Source organism: Phyllostomus discolor, chromosome 4 (genome assembly GCF_004126475.2).
Source record: "Phyllostomus discolor isolate MPI-MPIP mPhyDis1 chromosome 4, mPhyDis1.pri.v3, whole genome shotgun sequence".
NCBI lineage: Eukaryota > Metazoa > Chordata > Mammalia > Chiroptera > Phyllostomidae > Phyllostomus > Phyllostomus discolor.
Window position 1 is genome coordinate 62,826,372 of NC_040906.2, and position 20,383 is coordinate 62,846,754.

The following is a 20,383-nucleotide window of genomic DNA, read 5'->3' on the forward strand; positions in this document are numbered from 1 at the left end:
CCAAATAATACTTATCATTAAATCTTTCTTGATCTTACCATTTGAACTATGCACAGTTACACATTTTTATCAAGTTGAGAGTGTGTATCAGCTGTTCTGACATCAGTAATGATGACAACATGTTAGTTTCTTGTAAAGAAGGCACAAGTAAAATTCTGGTATTATAATTATGGATATATTGCTTCCCAGGACTAATTCAGTAATAATAATTAAAGTAATAATAAAGTTCTTGATAGGACAGGCTGGGGATCCACTAGCTAATGAAGTATTTCTTTAAGATACTCAATTTCTCTTACTCCTCTCTAAAAAGAGATTATCTCTCACTTTTTCAATTTCAATTACCAAGTGACAAACTGGAATAATTGCACTACAAACAAAAGAAATTAACTACAGCCCAAGTAAATATTTTCTTAGTTTTTTTCTTTCCTCAGTGAATACATGGGCTTTTATTAAAGACCTATTTATACACGCTGGTAAGGAACAGAAGGCAGGCCCTGACTGCATGCTGCAGAAGACACAGGGCTTCAAAGGGAAGACCAGCTTCCTCCCAGCGCACACTGTTATGAAGAGTGGAAAAACTGCCCTGATGCTGTAAGCCAGAAGATAAATGTGGTTTTTAAGATCAGATGGTAAGTTAGCACTGGTGATTTTGAATACTCACAAATGCCCGAAAGGCCCATGATGTGTAATTTGTCATTTTGCTAAGGTGTAACTTTAAATTGTACTCCTGACTCGTGGGATAAGGCAGCTCACTCTGCTGTTGAGCGAGCCCAGTGGTTCCCTCAGAGCCTGTAGATCCAGACAGCTCGGCTAAGCTGGAATATGCAGTAACTTTTGTGAAGGGACAAAACTTTGTTTACTTGTGAGAAATGGCTCTGAAGAGAAAGTTCACTGCTGGTGCTGGTAATGGACATGAGGAGAGAGTCAAGGGGTCAGAGAAGTGGATGAGTCACATACCGATTCCAGGAGGGGCTCAGACCTCTTAGGAAGGAAGGAATCTTTACAGAGAAACTAGAAAAAGTAATTCATGAAACAGGGCAAGAGTGCTCCAGGTGGGTAAAAAAAAATATTTGACAGTGGAGAGGGAAGAATCTCGTGGAAGTTTAAAAGGGAGCTGGGATGTTCGGAGACAACTCAGGGGTGCACCAAGAGAAGGCTGACACTCTGCTGTTCATTTTCCCCAAAGATCTGGGCTCCGGAGTATTGGCCCTGCACCTTCCGCTCTCCTGTGTCTCCTCCCTTAAGATTTATGTTGTCGGCCCTTTACTTCTTAGCATTAAGAACCCTCAAACTACATGTGCTCTTTTATAAAAAATTCTAATAAAGATTTAACAAAAATAACTTAAAAATATCTTTTTAGGGACACCTCAGAGATTTCCTTGAAGGAAGTGTGGGGACTAAGAGTTCCGACAAATCTACTGGAATCAGGCATGCACTAGATTGTATGAACAGGGCAGGAAAGCTCCTTTCCTTTCCATGGGGGATGATTTGACTCAAAGAAATGATGTGTTAAGAGTAGGTTAACCCAGGCGATAATTTAAAATAGCAAGTGTGCCAGGCACTGTGTGAGGGGCTTTTCTGTAAGTTGTCAGTGAATCCTCACAGCAACTCTTTAAGGTAAACATTATTGCCCCATTGTCTCTTTCCCTCTCTTGCTATCTTCATTTTTGTCTCCCTCCCTCTCTAATGATGGGTATATTTTAATGAGTTTAGTATACATATATTCACTAATGCACATGAGATCTTATGAACCACCCCCCAACCCACCTCCCCTGACCTGCCACAGCTGTGGGGCTGGCTGGAAACTTGGCAGTTTGTAAGTAGCTGCCTCACCCTCTCATTTCATTTACACAGCACACCCATCCATGGAAGGATGAGGACAGCAGGCATCGTCAGCTCCCTTCCAGAGACAGGCTGAGGAAGTTTTCTACTTAGTTGAAGGAACTGAGCCCAGTGGGCTCAATACAGGACCACACTCCCCCTCCCCGCACCCCCAGGTTCCACAGCCAGTGAGCAGCAGATCCAAGATTTAACCTGAGATCTTCTGGACCATCTCTGGTCTTTTCCTCACTCTATACTCTGTGCTCGAGATGTGGCAATGTCTGGAGACAAGCAAGCTAAGCCTCCCAGGGTGCAAAACTTGAAGAGGCATCTGTTCTCAGGTTCATGCATGTGCCAACCCTATGTCTGGGTGGACCTGAGGGTAAATGCCTCCTAAAATTTTGTATCCTGTGTCCCTCACTTGCCCAACCCTAGTCCTGACCCTGCCCTAGGATGGAAATGGCCTTGGGACAGTGAGTCTACTCTGTCTAGGGTTGAGCAATTACACAGACCTGAGGGGGGAAAAGGTACACACTTTTTGCATGGTTTCTTTTTCTTTAAATTTAGAACATTGTAGTGTTGGAAGCATCAGTCTCAAGAGTCAGAAATGAAGTAAACTTTTCTTGTTTCTCCAGAAATGAATCTCTCTTAGGAAATGGAGACATCAAATCTATTAAGTAGTGTTGTAATGTATAAGTGAAATTGCTAACTTTTCTGAAAATGTACCTTCCTTAATCAAGATTTAATTAATGAATCTGCCTTTTGAGGAAAAGGACTGGTCATAAAGAACAGACAGCAGGGGTACCCAAATATGCAAAGGAAACAGGACCAGGACTCGGTTGCTAATAATTTTAAATGTCACATTTTTACAAATCAAAAGAAGAGTTTTATAAATGTAGTTGGTCTTATTCTCTCCTTATAGCTCACCTGGTCACCAGAACATACCTATAAGCTCCTTGTTGCGAACATCTAGTGCCATATTCCTCAAGGCAGTTGCCACAGAAGAAACCACTCTATCATTATCCATTCTCAGAAGTTCTACAAGGATGGGAAGCCCTTTTTCTTTGCGGACGGCTGCCCGGATGTACGCTGCAAACTAGTGAGCAAAGAGCAAAACAAGACATAAGTAACACAGAACAGAGTTCAACTCTCAGATGTTAATGTTGCCTAAAAATGATGTTTCCAAAAGATGAACTAATGGATTAAATGTTTTCTTTCCAATTGGAGATTAAATCTGTGGTGTCAGTAAAGAAAATCATAGTTTGGGATAAAGCTAGGCTAGGATGATGGATTAAAAAAAAAATCCCAAAGCCTGAAAATCTTAAACCACCATCTACCAGATATTTTTGTGCAGAAAAGAGAAGGCAGTGACTACTTTCTACCTCTAATACATTAACATAATTAAGGAAGAATCTTGTGTCTTTGCAGCTGGACCCATTGCAGGTCCAGAGGCTATAAATAGGATGGCGGTAACCGATCAGTGCACATTAAAAGGGAACCTGTCTCCATCAAGTCATTTTTTCCCAACTTCTCTGCAATATTTACAGTTCAAAACCTTTCAAAGAGATTCCTTGGAAATATCCCTTGCCCTGAAGAAAATGAATTCTCCAGAAACCCTGAGCAACATAACTCATGCACATTGGTGAAAAAGTAAGTATGTTTCTGTGTAAAAATGCTCTCTCATTCAAGATTAGTTAGCTGCTGCTGCTTTTTAAAAATCTGTAGTTAAGAAAGTCTTTCATGATTATGAGGCAAGTCTGTACGATGAGTCAGTGTGTGTACTGTATGAACTGGAAATGAATGCTAAGTCATCGGGGAAACACCAACAGAATTAGAAAAAAGGTAACATTTGAAAATGGGTCTTTAATCTTGTTTTGAGCTTTCACTGACATTTTTACCAAGGCAAGCGGTCTTTCAAAATTTAGGATAATTGAAAAATGTTGCTCATTAAACATCTAATCCTTACCTGCTGTGGTCAAGACATGAGGACAAAGATTTACTAGACCTTGGTACTATTTAGTTCATTAAAATATGTGATTTACTGCTTAGCTTCTTGAATACCAAAAGAATAGATTATTTTAGTAATACAAACAAGAGGAAAAGATGCATTTCAAAGATCCTATTAATATTTTTCAGATGAAACAAATACTCCTATTTCCCAAATCAAATGAAATCTATAGCGGGAAATAGAATATATGACTGCTATAAGGCAGGCAACTGTGTCGACTTCTCCCTCCCTGAAACCCGCAGTGCCCGCTACCTCCGTTGCCGATGCTCCCCAGATAGCTTCTGACTGGATTGCATCTGTGGCCATGATTATCTTGTTTTCTTAACAAGGGTCCAATATTTCGATTTATTATTTTAGACACTGTTCATATTGTGAATGAGCTTACCATCTAATTTTTATTCACTGGGTGATCCTGGAAATGAAATTCTAGACAACTCAAATCACATCTCTTTTTTCCATGGCTGGCGTAGCTCAGTGGATTGTGTGTGAGTTGGGAACCAAGGTGTCCCAGGTTCGATTCCCAACCAGGGTACATTCCTGGGTTGCAGGCCATAACCCCCAGCAACCGCACATTGATGTTTCTCTCTCTCTCTCTCTATCTCCCTCCCTTCCCTCTCTAAAATGAATAAATAAAATCTTTAAAAAAATTTTAAAAAAATCATCTCTTAATTATTATCTTTATTATCATCAAATGGCCCTGAAGTCATAAGCTGGAGGTGAACGCTGAGTCATTAGCAGAAATATTATGAATACTTACGTGCTGGGCACTGTCCCAGGTTCTCCACATTTATTGTCTCCTTAATCCTCACAACCACATCATGATGTAGGTATTATTTCCATTTTATAGATTAAGAAACTAAGTACAGAGATATCCAAGGCCCTAGCTAGTAAGTGGAGGAGCTAGGATTCAAAGCCAAGGGTTCTGACTCCAGAGACAGCACTTACAGGCGAAGCTATTAGCACTTTAATTAAAAAGAACAATAACAAATGACCACACTGGCTTAGCGCTAGGCCATAACTGTCTGTATATATCCATTAACAGCAGCTGGTTGCATGAAATAAACCATACCCAGGCTTAGCAATGTTTTTTGCTCTCATGGATAGCACAGTGGCCAAAAGATTCTCATTTTGGATAGTGGTGGTGGAGGCAGCCAAAAACACGCATTATAGTAATTCTACTAAAATACACTTGTCAGGAAATTTCTAGAGGTTAAAATCTTTCAGACAAGAATTGTCTGGGAAGTTGCTAGATGACATTTAAGTTTTGAGAACATGCTTAAAACGGTAATGGTATGAAACCACCTTCAATTTTCATCAAGAAGTCACATACCTACAAGGGAATGTGGAAACTTGCACCATGTGTATGTTCTGTAAGTGTCTGAGAGGAGCAGTGGCCCCTCTCCTTCCCTACGCCACTGCCCAACCTCAGCTCCAATTCAGGTCTTTGGCATTTCTCACTTGGCTTCTCAGGGAAATCCCTGCCTCTACTTTCCTCTTCTTCGAATTCACTTTCTGCACTGCCATATCCAATAGGGTCTAACATTGGCCTGTGTCACTTGTTTGCTTAAACCCTTTTAGTGATGCCTCTGGTCTGTATTGTAGGTCAGGTCCCAGCTCCTGAAGCTTGGCCATCAGACCACCTCATGATGCCTGGCTCTAGTAAGGGCTGCCTCTTGCCCTGCCCTCAAATGATCCAGCAACCAGCCTGTAGTCTGTCCTCACTTTAAGGCCTTCCTTCTCTTGTCCCTTTACCTGGACCACTCCTTCTACATGCCCAGCCCCAGACTCTGCTGGCTTAATTCTGCTCATTCTTAAATAGTCCATTTGGGCAGCACCACCCCTTGAGGAAACCTTGCCTACCTCTTTGCTCTCCCCTTTCCTTACCTTTCTCTCACATGCTGCTCTGGAATAGATGTGTCCTCTCTCAAGACCCCACAGCACACACATCCTGTGTGTCTGCACTATAGTGACTTAAGCTGTCTGTTTTCCTCACTAGGCTTCAGGTGCTCACAGCGAGGGCTATGTCACACTCATCTCTGGATCCCCTGAGCCAACTACTATCTCCCCCTTTCCATTCTAAAACAACCATGTCTCTTTCACCACCACTGCTAATGTGAATGCACAGATGGAAAGAAGTGTGGACAAGTGGAAGGCATCCTACCTTCCAGTTTCCAGCAGAGAGGTTCTGGAGAGATCCGGCAGAGCCTTCCAAGGTGGCTGGGTTAGAACTTTCTGCTAGAAGAGTCAGATATGGTTTTACCACTGACGGATGCCACAGCATCTCAACCCCTTTGGGGGACTTTGACAGCCCTGGGATAGGACCAACTCCATCCCACTGAAAGGCAAAGAGCACTCATTAAATGGGAGCAAATGAACACAATCTCCAGCATCTGAAGACACCCCTCTATGATGGATTCGGCTGTCGCTATGAAAAGCTGTATCATGAGAATTGTTTTTTTCTCGCAAATATGTGATTTCTTAACTCCCAGAAGAATGAAACTTAAGTTTCATGTCAAATAAAATACTAACTTGATCCTCTTGTGGTGTTTTCTTTTTCTTTTTCTTCTTCTTCCCCCAGCAGCTTGGCTCTGAATCTTTGCTTGGAGACTCTTTTCCTAGTAAGTCATCCAATTCGTTCAGCCCCAGCAGCCGGGCCTGAGGGACCTCCAGTTCCAGCCGATAGGACAGGTTCCTCAGGGTGCACACGCAGTTCTCCACGGTCTAAAACCCAACACAGCATATAATTAAAACCACCGTAGCACATTCATGCAAAATGCTTTTGTACTGAATGCCAGTAAGATTAAATAAATGTAGAATATGAAAGAATTCCTTTTATGGGAACATGAAACAATCTAAAGAAAATTATGACCCTACAACTTTTATGGAATACCCGAATGAGAGAGTGCAGAGTCACTCTTGGTATTTCTGAGGATCTGATTTTATGCTAACTAAAATGTGCAAGGCCCTGGAAGAAAAAATGACCAGTGCTTCTGCCTCAGGGCAGCTGCAGTGGCAGAAATGCAGCCAGATGCTAGAACCTCACTCCTCACCAGAAGTCCTTGCCATGAAAATGGGTGCAACCAATGCCACACCCCCTGACCCTGGGGACTGTCCATCCCCTCAACTCCCATCTTTGTCTCCTTCTTCCATCTCCCAACTCTCCCTTCCCTCTGGAAAGTACCATGATCTCTTTTCTCTGCTGACATTTTGCCTTCTGTACATGGTCTTTTGCTCCTAAAAGTCTATTTCACACCTCTAATTGGGAAGCAAAATGTCATTTCACTAAGAGCATCTAAAGTCAAGTTCAGTTTTTGCTCAGCAAGCTCCTCTCTTTCAGCTTGCTTGCTCTTCTCAATTGCATTTGTAGTTCTTTTGGTCCAATAAGGCTCAAATAAAAACATGGCCGTCATCCCGAACTCCTCCCTGTCTTTTCTCAGAGCCTACCACTCACCGTTCTTTTCTCTCTCAGACCCCTATTTATGACCCAAGGACTTCTTATGGCCTCTTCTGGTCCAGCCCATGGTGAACACCAAGTACCCTACCCACCCTGAACTCCTGATATGTTTAGTCCCTCCTTCCTCCGGCCCTCCTCCTGGGATAATCCTGGATGGCTGTCACAGCTGAAAACTGATGAGTAGATTGCCCCTCTGTCCAAGGAGAAAAGAGGAGGGGAGGAGAAGGAGCTCATGCTGGTAACAGATCAGCATGACAAGAGAAGGAGGGGAAGGACTGAAACTGGGGATGAAAGAGGCATTTAAAGCTGGTGCTGGGGTCAGGGCTGTGGACTGCTCTGAGGAATTTTGGTGTCTCAACTAGGAATTTTTATCCAGTAGATATGCAAATACTGATTCTGGCAGGAGGAATACAGAACTGGAGAGAATAGCAGCAGGGTCAACCACCCAGACAAGGGGTCTAGGAGAACCACAGAGAAAGTCAGGACCCTGCCGCCCTGCTAGGTCACAGTCACTCAGTTTTCATGGCTCTAAGACTATTTTCTTAAGTTGTCACATCCCTGTGAACTTGTAATTTTTAGAGAGACTCTCCCTTTAATCTGGGGTGTAGCCTAATGAGGAGGAGAAGCTCAAGAATTCCAGAAAGAATCAATGGCATGCAAATAGTGGTGATAGGCAGTTGGTGTCATTTGTCATTGTGCCTCCCTCACACAGCTGGGCAGGCACTGACCTTGCTGTCATAATCGGATGTGTTCACACATGTGTGGATCACGTACAGCAGCGAGTCCACCAGCCCTTCACAGGATCGCATTTGTTTCCGGGCTTCCTCCCCTGCGGAGCTGAGGTTCCTAAATGGGCAGAGACATGTGGGAGCTGCTAAGATCAACAATTCACTTGTTAGCCATGGAGCCTTACCTTAATGATCTGAGAAAACAGACAAGACGTCAGCCATGCAGGTCTGCTTGGAGCAAGCATTCAGGGGGCTTACGTTACAACATCCGGAGAGCTCACAAGAGCTAACTCCCCATTATGCACACAAAGAGAACAGTGGAAGCATTTCAGCTTTGTATCTCTTCCGAGACATGCTACTTTCTAACCTCCTAAAATGATGATTTTGGGGCCTCTTTAGTTTCCTCATATGTCAAGAGCAGAATAATAGTAACTACCTCACAGAGCTGTTGAAAGTGATGAGTAGCTGCATCATTTACAGCAACTAGAAAAGTGCATGCCACATAAAAGTCACCTGCTCGCCACACTTGTTCATTTTAGACATGCTTTACCCACCTTATTAGGGAACCTTAATGTTTTGCATGTAGTGGGTGTGGTCATAAATGCTTCTCAGATAAATACAGGAAACATAATTTCTCGTATAAACATTTAAGTTAAATATGGAAATTTGCTTATGCTGCAATTTTTAACATTTTTTCAATTATTTAAAAAAAACCCTGAAAATTGTTTTTGGCCTCACCCACATTGAAATTTTTCATATTAGTTTATTTTCATGAATTGATACCAGATTATAAGGATCTATTTTATGTCCCATTAACAAGATTCTAGGCTAACTGAGATTTTTCAAATATTAAGATTTTTTGTCTCATCTTTATTTTTCTGGGGCCAGAGAATGTCACCTGCAGTCCCTCCTCTACTCTTTTCTTGTGTCACCTCTTAACACACTCCACAGCTGCCCTCTTCCATCACTCCATGAGCTCCTCAGCCCCCTCGCTCCTCTGGGTTTTCCTCCCACCTTGCTGCTTTTCCCTCTCAAGCCTCTTCTGCTTCTGGGTTCCTCTGGAGTGTCCAGAGCTCTTTGGTCCATTCTTTATCTTTGAATTCTCCTAGGTGGCCCTTCCTTCTGTTCCTTGGCTTTAATACAATCTATCAACCCTTAACTTCGAAATGCACGTATTTAGCCTGACCTCTCTTCAGAACTTCAGACTCATTTCTCCAACTGTTTCTGTGACATAACCACATGGATACCTAATTAGACATCTCCAAAGGGGATCTGGCCAACACTCAAAACTGCTCACCCCTCCCCATTTTGTCCCCCTGACTCCATCCATAGCACTTCTGTGCTCCTATTTGCTCCAGCCAAAGATCTAGATGTTATCCTTCTTTCCTCACTTCCCCTCGACCCTGATATTCAGCCCCCTAGCAAACCCTCCCTGCTTCACCTGCCTACCTGTGTCTCTAGTGCCTGGTTTAGGCCACTGCCTTCCTGTCTGGATTGCTCACTGCAGCAGCCTTGTCTTCTGTCTCTATTGTCGCCATACTTGGTTTTCCACATTGCAGCCAGAACCCAGTGCCATCACTCCACGATTAAAAACGTGACGGCTTCCCATGGCACTTGTAATAAAATGCAAACTCCTTTGACTTAAAAAAACCCTACATAATATGATTCTGCTCCGACCCTTGACCATTCAACTCCAGCTGCAAGCTCATGCCTGCCCCAGAGCCTTTATGCTACCCATCACTGCTGCAGAGAACTCACGTCTCCCTGACACCCACCCTCAAATGAGTAGCTCCTACGGTATTTCAGGTCTATGGTTTAAATTTCAGCTCCTATGGGAGATGACCTGATCATCAAAATAATCACCGAATAACTCTTATATCATCCTATTTTTTTAATGGCACCTATTGTTATTTTCTTATTTGTCTGTCTGTCTGTCTTCCCCAACAGAATATGAGCAGGGATCTAAGCTTTATGGTTCATTGTTGATTTCACAAGGAAGGCATTCACCAAATGTTTGTAGCCATGAATCATGGGTGAGCCTGAACATGTCCTGCCTCCGGGCTTTCCTGGAACCCTGGCAGGCTGGCTGAAGAGTAATCACAGCCTCGCTGAATCCAGGTATAGGGAGAGAATGAGATGCTGCTTCCACAGATGATCAGTAGGCGATATGAGCTGCCCTTTGATACAAGCACCCGAGCTGGGAACTGGCTTGTTTTCCAGAATCCTGACTCCCTCGCCCCGTCTTCAGGGCCAACAGTCCCCTGTCACAATAGTGAAAGACTTCAGAGCAGCAGTCCAGGCTCCTCCCAAGCTCTCTGTTATAGAGATGTTTAGACGTCAAATAGTGCTCACTGTGTGTCAGACACAACACTACGCACTTTATACAAGCTGATTCTTCATAACTCTGAGGTGGTACTAATATCCCTATTCTAAAGATGAGGAAACAGGCTCAGAATGGGATGGGAAGCCAGGCTGTCTGAGGCCAGAGCCCACTTTCATCATCACTATGCTTCTCTGTCCCAAGACTTCCACTTCCAGTTCCAGGGCATCTAAGCCTGGGAAATGGGATAGAAATTAAGCTGATGAGTATTAATGGCAAACAATGAAAAATACTGTGTACACTTAGGGGAGGTTTTATAGATTCTACATGCTAAAGATAATGACTGAAAATACTATTTGGGCTCACTTCCATTTATTTATAAAACCCAAACCCAATGATTGTTTGAACCACACACCTCTTTGTACTCTTTTAAAAGCAAAAATATTTTAACCTTCACATTTTGAACTTAAACAAAAACAAGGCTACAAGCACATCAGCAATCAGAATGTGATAACCAGAAAAATGCTCTTCGAGTGGAAAATGCAGGAATTTTGGCACAGTTTCAGAATGAAAGGTCTTCTGACTAAATCAAAGAAGAGTCATTTATATGATAATGTCTTTCAGGACACCAGTCTCGGCTCATAATGTTTTCTTCACGGATAACAAGTCCAGTGGCCTCAATTTTGAAGCAAACTTGGAAATTTAGGTGGGTGTTAATAAAATGAACTAAAACTGCCCAGGATCAGCTTACCTATGTCATATTATTGAAGCACATAATTAGAAAGAAGAGATAAAGAATTTACCTCAGACAACCTGTTGTATTACGCAGAACGAGTGAAGTCTGAAATTTAATTTTATGATCATCATCAAAGGAAGCGTTATTCCATCCAGAATGTGGAACAATCACAGTGTTTGTTAGGGTTGAGAGAGCATCTCGAATGATTGTCATCTTTACAGCATCACATGAGGATAAATTCCAAAGAACTCCTAAAAATGAGATTTTAAACAGCAAATTATCAATTAAAGATCCTGCAGTTTCAGTAATAAAATAAACATATTAGCCCTAACTGATGTGAACTCAGTCTGTTCCCAACCTAATCTACTGCAACCAGGCTGGGCTGGACCTCTGGTAAATGTTGGGTGAACATATGTGAGCTTCTGGCAGTATTACAAAGTTGTAATAGTCCTTCGCTTAAGTTTTAGAGCTTTTGCAAAACAAATTAGTTACTCTGTGAGGGTAACAGGTCATAATGTAATGCATCTATGATTGCTGTCAAGGCATCATTCATTGCACTATCCCTGACATTCAATGTTCTATGAGACTAACGATATTTAGAATTTGGAAAATTTCTCTTTCTCAAGAGCCTGACATGTCTCTCCTCTTCTTACTTTTGTTACTGGGAAGGCTCAAGCTTAATGCTGGCAGTAACTTTGCTGGCACAGAGGGTGGTTACACTTGCTTTATTCAAATAAGGCTTAGATATTTCTACTTCCCCTTTGAGAGTTTTATTACTATGTATTTTAGAGGCAGTGCACATTACTGCCACTCCTCCTTCTGGATACAGGTGAAACTCACAATAAATTAAAAGCTACTCTCACATTAGATTATCTTCATTTCCGTATCAACTATGAGGTGGGTTATTGTTACAGTACACATTTCTAATAATTACTGGTTTAGAAATTACAGCAAAATCAATACTATACCTACTCTAATGTCATTTCCACATCAATTCATTTTCCTAAGTAAGAGGGAAAGAGATGTTTAGGGAGATGTTGCAGTTTCTCTGTGTCTGACGTGTCTCAGAGCCATGCTTGTCTGATGCTTCCTTGACAAGCTGCTCAGAAGTCTGTATAGCACTCTTAGAACTGTCAACACACAGGAACACTTTTGGAGAATAGGTCGACAAACCTTCCCTCGTCCATGGGAGCAGGTCAAGCTTGTGAACCTGAGAAGAGTGCTGGGCCAGAAACAAGGAGGTGCACGTTGACCCAGGAGCTGGCATGGAAGCTGCTCAGCCTTCTCAGGGCCTGGAGAAAGTACAAGGCCCTTCATGAAGGACGGTGGTTAAGAGAGCTGATAGGAGCTTTTTACTCTTTTTGGAGGTAGGAGAGGTAAGAGCAAAGGACTAGAACAGAAGGTGGTGAAACAATGCTCTGATGATAACCTGAGAGGACCATCCCTTGCCTGAAAGCCTGCCTTGCTCTGTCTACATGTTGTGAAGAGGTTGGTGGACACTGGGGGCTGATGCTTGGGCTCCAATCTGGGAAGGTGTCTGAGTGCTATGTTCTCCACACTGTGCCTGTTCCTTTCCTTTTTCACTTGGCTTTGACGTCTGCACCTTGGTGACTGGCTTTTCCTTGTTCCCTAAGGACTTGAACCTTTCTCTGCTTGTACCCTTCCGCTGGGGCAGGGCATCCAATACAACCCCAGCTTTTCAGGACCTCGGCCTCAGCAGCAGCCCATCCAGTCAGGCCTGGACAGGGAGGGAGATTCAGGCAGTTCTAAAAACCTTGGTTTGTCTCTGAAAGCTTATTCTTTCTGCCATGACAGATCATTGCATATATATATATATAATATATATATTTTACTTTATTATTTTATTTTATTTATTTTCAGAGAGGGAAGGGAGGGAGAAAGAGAGAGAGAGAGAGAAACATCAATGTGTGGTTGCTGGGGGTCATGGCCTGTAACCCAGGCATGTACTCCATTGGGAATCAAACCTGCAACACTGGTTCGCATCCCGCGCTCAATCCACTGAGCTACGCCAGCTAGGGCGTTCATTGCTTATATTATTAACTGTGGCTCCATACGTATCTATCCTCAAACTGGGCTTCAGTGTGTGTTTGTTTGAAAAAGGGCTTTGTGCCCAAAGGCATTTGAAAAGCACTGTCTTAGTGGAAATGTATTCGAGGACTAGTGACCACAGAAGGAACCTAGGAGCTAAGTATGAGTCTCTGGAGGTCTGTCCTGACCCAAATAACAAAAGGTGGTAGACAACACAGAAAAAAAAAATGGGCCCTGGCCAGAATGGCTCACTTTGTTGCAATGTCGTCTGGTAAACCAAAAGGTGTGGGTTTAATTTCTGGTCAGGGTACATGCAAGAGGCAACTGATCAATGTTTGTTTCCCACATTGATGTTTCTCTCCCTTTCTCTCTCCTACCCTTCCCTTCTCTTTAAAGTCAGGGAGCATGTCCTCTGGTGAGAGCACAAAAACAAAAACACCCCCCCCCCCAAAAAAAAACCCAAAAACAAAAAAGAAGAAAGAATGGAACGAAGCATTGAATGGTATCCTGAATAAGGCTTTAATACTTCCTGCTAACAAGGCCAACTACACTCATCCCAGGGCACCAATGGGACCTGCTGGAGCATGAGCCAGCCACAGGGGTGGCAGTGGCTCAGAGCCCATTGGTGTGGAAGGGTCATTTCATAATCATCTCTGAGGACAATTTTATAACATGTGATTCTTAATGCCACAGGAGCAAATTATTTTTGTCAAAGCTTTTAAAATTCCTCACTGCAAAATTCGTCACATATGGGAAAAACTAGGGTTTCTAACACACAGAATAAATTCATCCCAGCAAAATTAATAGTAAGACAAGGTTTATGGAAAGCAATGCCCATCATAATATAGGCTACATGTGTAAAATTAGATAGTTTTCTAGAGAAAATTAAACAGTGTGGGTCACAAACCTTAGGTGAAAACGTGACTAAGAAGAGGGAAGAGGGAGTTTCTTTAGCACACTGGATCTTGGAGTTGAGGCAGAGTTCTTTGATGGTTGGCAGCAAAGCTTGTTTTCCATGGTTCCTAACTCTACTCCTGGCTACTGCTGAGACCTACTTTTGGTAAGAGGATACTTCCCAGATCTGCAAATTTCCTTGATTTTCTGTGTAGATACTGGAATTTTATACTGCTTTTTATTTTTCTTACTAGGCATTTAAAGTGACCAGTGGAATTATAGGGTGGGACAAAGTAGCTTTATAGTTGTGAGTACCTGAGACAGAGTTTATTCTTGTATTATTATTATTTATTTATTGTAATAACCATAACATGCATGTCTTTTTGCATACAAACAACTGTAAATCTACTTTTGCCCACTCCTATACAGATCATCTTACAATTTACTATTGCCTTTAAGTCTACATCGGAATGAACAGGTCAACGTACATAAATCAATACAAAGAAGAGTAACATGAAAGAGAAGAGTAACTGTGGTGTTACCCTGTCCCAGGAATTGTGTGCTTTACACATAATACCTTAAAGAGCCAAGCTGCACAAAATCAATTAATTTCCCATTTAATTATTTTGTATGCTTGAAATTTTACATGTTGATATTTTAAAGGATGATGAACATTTGTGTTTCTAGATTTAATTTTAATTTACATTTTATTAGCAAATATGTTGAGGAATAAAATTCTATCATCATCTTGTTACACATATGTAAGAAACATAATAGGAACTCAAAAATATTTGTTGATCAATCCAACTTAAAGCTCCTATTTGTTTCTGGATTGCCCTTTTATTTCCTTGATGATCAGACTTTAGTGCTTCAGTGTTACCTCCCTTTCATGCCTTTTCTTAAGGCTCAGTATTAAGGAGTGTCTTTATGGCCTATAACTATGGGGAAAGGGTTAGAACAATATTCTGGATCTGTAAAGAAATTTGCCAGCATAGTTATGCCTGCTTTTCACTTGAAGACCAAACAGATGGTGGTTGAAACTACTATTCTAGCTATGGGGATAGAAGAATCCCATTGCTGCTCTATGTCCTGAAAACAACATGCCAGAATTCTTATTCCTCCACTGCAAACAGAAAGGAGCAGTGTTGTCTAATTGCAAAATGTTAAATTATTAAAAATATGTAAATCCTATAGGTTCCACCAAAAAATACTCGACATAATAAGTGAATTTGGCAAAATAGTGGAACACAAAGTCAATATTCAGAAATTGAAGGCATTTTTGTACACTAACAATGAACTATCAGAAACAGAAATTGGGGAGAAATCCTACTTACTACAGCAACAAGAAAAATAAGGTACCTAGGAATAAACTTAACCAAGGAGGCAAAATACTTGTACTCAGGAAACTATGGAACACTGAAGAAAGAAATTAAGGCAGGTACAAACAAATGAAAGCATGTACCATGTTTATGGACTGGAAGAATTAACATCATTAAAATGTCCATGCTACCCGCAAAGCAATCTACAGATTCAATGCAATCCCTATTAAAATACCAATGACATATTTCACAGAGTTAGAACAAGTATTTCAAAAATTTATATGGAACCAAATGACCCTAAGTAGCTGTGGCAATCAGAGAAAGAAGAACAAGTAGGAGGGATCACAATACCTGATATCAAACTATACTACAAGGCTGCTATAATCAAAACAGTCTGGTACTGGCACAAGAATAGACGCATAGCTCAATGGAGGAGAATAGAGAGCCCAGAAATAAACCCATGTTTCTATGGTCAATTAATATTTGAAAAAAGGGACAGAAGCATAATGGTGCTGGGAGATCTGGCATTGCACATGCAAAAAAATGAAACTAGACCACCAACTTAAACCATATACCAGAATAAACTCAAAATGGATAAAAGACTTAAACATAAGCCACAACACCATAAAAGTCCTAGAGGAAATCATAGGCAGTAAAATTTCAGATATCCCACACACAGCAATATTTTTGCTGATACATCCTCTAGGGCAAGGGAAACAAAGGAAAAAATAAACAAATGGGACTATTTCAAACTAAAAAGCTTCTGCATGGCTAAAGAAAACATCATAAAAATAAAAAGTGAACCAACTGTATGGGAAAACATATTTGCCAATGATACCTCGGACAAGGGTTTGGTCTCCAAAATATATAAAGAAGTCGTAAGACTCAATGCCAGGAAGACAAACAATCCATTTAAAAACTGGGCAAAAGACCTGAACAGCCACTTCTCCAAGGAGGATATACAGAGGGCCCAGACACATATGAAAACATGCTCAACATCACTAGCCATCAGAGAGATGCAAATTAAAACCACAGTGAGATACCACTTCACACCAGTCAGAATGGCCATCATTAACAAATCAACGAACAAATGTTAGAGAGGATATGGAGAAAAGGGAGCCCTAGTACACTGTTGGTGCAGCCACTGTGGAAAACAGTATGGAATTTCCTCAGAAAACTAAAAATGGAACTGCCTTTTGACTCAGCTATTCCACTGCTGGGATTATACCCTAAGAATCCTGAAACACCAATTCAAAAGAACCTATGCACCCCAAAGTTCATAGCAGCACAATTTACAATAGTCAAGTGCTGGAAACAGCCTAAGTGCCCATCAGTAAATGAGTACATTAAAAAACTGTGGTACATTTACATAATGGAATACTATGCAGCAAAAAGAAAGAAGGAACTCCTCCCCTTCATGACAGCATGGATGGAACTGGAGAGCATTATGCTAAATGAAATAAGCCAGATGGTAAAAAAACAAATACTATATGATTTCACCTGTAAGTGGAATCTAATGAACAAAACAAACAACAAGCAAAATAGAACCACAGGCATGGAAACAAGAAAAAGACTGACAGGGACCAGAGTGGAGTGGAGAGGGGGATAAGGGAAGAAAGAAGGGGAAGGGACTAGTTAGAGAACAAGTATAAATGACCCATGGGCATGGACAACAGGGTGGGGCAGGGAGAGCAATGAGGGGGCAGGAAATTGGGACAACTGTAGTTCAACCACAATTTAAAAAAGAAAAGAAAGAGAAAAAAAACACCCATCTTAGATAAGCTGACTATGCTCCCTTTTGGTCAACTGAGTTGACTTATTGACTATAAAGCCAGTCTTACAGTATAAATATACAGGTTTTCATTTCTGCAACTTCAAAAAATTTCGAAATTATTCTTGACCAGAGAAAAAAAGGGGAGATTCTATTTTTACTAGGTCTGTGGCATTCAAGGGACACACACAAAGGTAGCTTTATCATCTGCACTGTTATAACAACACCAATCCTGCACTTTACTGTGTAACACAAGGAGCGACAACATTTGGTATGGATTTAACTGGCCATTTCAAACATCAAAACAAGTCTCCAGATAGTGGGTTTTCTTCCTCATTTTCCATTTCAAAAATAAGGTTATGGAAAGCCAAAACAACTTGTTTTGATCAACCAATATTGAATGAAGAAGGTTCAATTAAACTTAAAAGCTTTAGCTATGGAGTGATTAATTTGGCTTTTCAACTCGAAGTAAAAAGCACCATTCTTAAGCCCAGCTAATAATACCTGTGTGCACTCCACCTCACTAAAGTAGTAATAAAACAATGTTCTCTCCACTTAGTCTGTCTAGGGCTTCATTTAATGGGTCAGGAAGAAGGTTGCTAGAGCAGTACGTAATGAATAGAAAATACACCAACTCCCAGATGTAGCAGGACTGATGAGAAAATACAGAGCTGCAGGATTAGCCTTTTTCATTAACATGATAAAACTCTAGCTCCAACATCCTAACGCAAAATTTGCTTAAAAAATAGTTTGCAGCACACTCCACTATCTCCTGGTTCCCAAAGAGAAAGTTACAAATAAACTATATTTGGTTTTAGAACGCTTGAGGTTTTTATTTAATTTAAAGCAATTGGATGTTTGTTGTGAGGACTAAGAATATACACATACGAACTAATTTAGAAAATATTAGGAAGCTTTACGTATATTGTTTGAGCAAATGCTACTTATTCTCTACCACAGGAAAAAGTATACACTAATCACAAAAGTAACCAATAATCACAATGAAATACTGCCATGAGATGAAAGTTCATTTTTCCCACAAAGAATGAATAAAGTAATTAAAATACCATTTCACATAAATCCTACACTGCAGAATTTTCAAAGAGCTCATGTTTAAACCTAGCTTTATGGCTTATTCTAAAAGCCAACTGATAATTTTATAGTCAAATTAGAAATGGATTTTACTGATTAATTAAAATAATAGCATGATTTTAAAAATGTGTTTCTCAAAGGACATTAAAAACCAAACAAAGAACATTTGGAAATGTGATTTCTCTGGAAGGACACATACTTAACACCCTATACAACTACTTCTCTTCTGATATAAATCAAAAACCATTAATTTTTACACAGGGCTACATTCATTCCTTGTTTCCTAATTATAACCCCCCCCCCCCCCAAGTGTTCATCGACATTGCAAAAATAAAAATAAAATAACCCAAATCCTTAGTGCTCTTCAAATATCACCACTGGACATACCCCTGCATTTTCTTCCATAAGTTACCCTAGTTCTCAGTGTCTGTTCTTGACATTCCTGTTTCAGTCATGCTCTTCACACGATGTCTGTGAGGTCAGTTAAAAGACCCCAGGCTTAGGGATGTGGAGAGTATGTATTCAGAGAACAGATGAATAGGTCTTGTCCTCACTGTTCCTGGCAGAGAGTGAGCATCACGACACGTCACCATCATAACTATGTTCAGCTCCTTGGGGTCAGGGATACTTCCCGGTAGATGCATCATGCCTCCTGGCAACTGTTCATCTATGGGCTCTTTGGAACAGACTGGGGCCATGGACACCCAACCCTGTAACATCCTTGATAAATGGGGGTAGAAATATCAGACTAAGTGTAAGACTTCAAGGCTGCAGATTGCACCTGAGGGTCAAGGTGTCTGCGCATCTTGTAAACTCAGAGTCTGTGGATAACAAAGCAAGACTGCAGGCCTTTGAACCGAGGGCCCTGCCTGATCCTAGCACCTGCCTCCAATGTATTCCCCAGAAGTCCCTGGCTGAAATCCAGGATCTAGAAAATTTTTCCATTTCTTCTCTCTGTAGAAATGGCAAAATCTTTGCCATTTCTCTGAAGCTCTTCCCTAACTCCAGTGTGGTTTTTATAAACTTCTGAGACTTTTTTTGGGAAGCAAGTAATGTCAAGATAGTACGGCAACTACATGCTGTCACAATATGGCCACCTGCACCCCTGTCTGTTAAAGCCATGCACCTCATGCCTCTTAGATAAATTTTTCCTAGGACAGTCCAGCTCTGCACTATGCAATATAGTAGCTGTTGGCCACATGTGGCTGCTGAACAACTGAAATGTGGCTAGTCCAAATTGAGATGTGCTGAGTATAAAGACCTGGTACACACAAAAGATTGTAGAACATCTCAATAATTTTTATATTGCTTATAAAGTAATTTAAAATTATTGGATTAAAAAATTACATCATTAACAAAATAACACCTGTTTCTTTGATGTGGTTACTAGGAAGTTCAGAATTATGCCTCCTGCATTATACTTCAATTGGAAAGTGCTGGTAGGGATGCTATTCATTTTATGCCCACTGACTCTAAGGGAGAAACATAGGGTTCTTGGAAGAGTCCTTGGAAGGCCTTGTCACAGTTAACACAAGGCACCAGGGACAAAGCACTTGAACACAGGAAAAGCAACAGTACAGCTCTTGCATCGTTTGTGCCAGGCACTCCACATCCGTCTGCAAAAGACACGAAGCAGCAGGGACTGTTTCTCACCGGGAAGCTGGTACTGGGAGAGGTGATTTGCCTGGGGCCACAAAGCTGCAAGGAAACATGTGGATCTGATTATGGCTCACACTTATTTATTCCCTGACACTAGGCTGCCTCTTCCTGGATGTTTTTCTGAGCACGGAAACCTCTGTCTGGTAGAAATGGAGACTACCACATCTGGTCTGGAGTGTGAAGGGCAGAGGCTAGGCATAAGCAGGGAGGACCTTCCAGGTGGACCAGCCCTGGGGGAGGAGCATGAGTAGGGGAGCCTTGAGGCAGTGAACTGGCCTAGAAGGTGAGCACAGGGGATGCAGGGTTGACTGATAGGTGGGGAAGAGTGGAATGACAGGTGTTGTTCCAGGGATGACAGTGAGGCTGATGGAGCAGCAGCGGCAGAGCCTATGTCCCACACAGCAGTTTAGGGGGAATATGATGAGGACCTGAAGGAGGGAGGAAGGGGTGGGAAGGCAGAGAATGAGGATGAGTACTTGCTAGGAGAACTGGAGCCTGATGCAAGCTAAGGGTGGAGTCAAAGATGAGCCAA

General features: G+C 41.5%; 1 protein-coding gene across 11 annotated transcripts in view; it reads right to left on the minus strand.

Annotated features, from left to right (window-relative positions):
* Positions 1 to 20,383, minus strand: part of PKP4 (plakophilin 4) — a 255,291-nt gene that overhangs the window by 12,041 nt on the left and 222,867 nt on the right. For all 11 annotated transcript variants that reach the window (XM_028509729.2, XM_028509727.2, XM_036023444.1 and 8 more), the window contains 5 exons: positions 11,135 to 11,318; positions 8,012 to 8,129; positions 6,359 to 6,550; positions 5,991 to 6,164; positions 2,767 to 2,917 (listed from right to left, as the gene is read on the minus strand). In XM_028509729.2, coding sequence (XP_028365530.1) covers positions 2,767 to 2,917; positions 5,991 to 6,164; positions 6,359 to 6,550; positions 8,012 to 8,129; positions 11,135 to 11,318 — 819 coding nt within the window. The remainder of the gene's footprint in view (positions 1 to 2,766; positions 2,918 to 5,990; positions 6,165 to 6,358; positions 6,551 to 8,011; positions 8,130 to 11,134; positions 11,319 to 20,383) is intronic.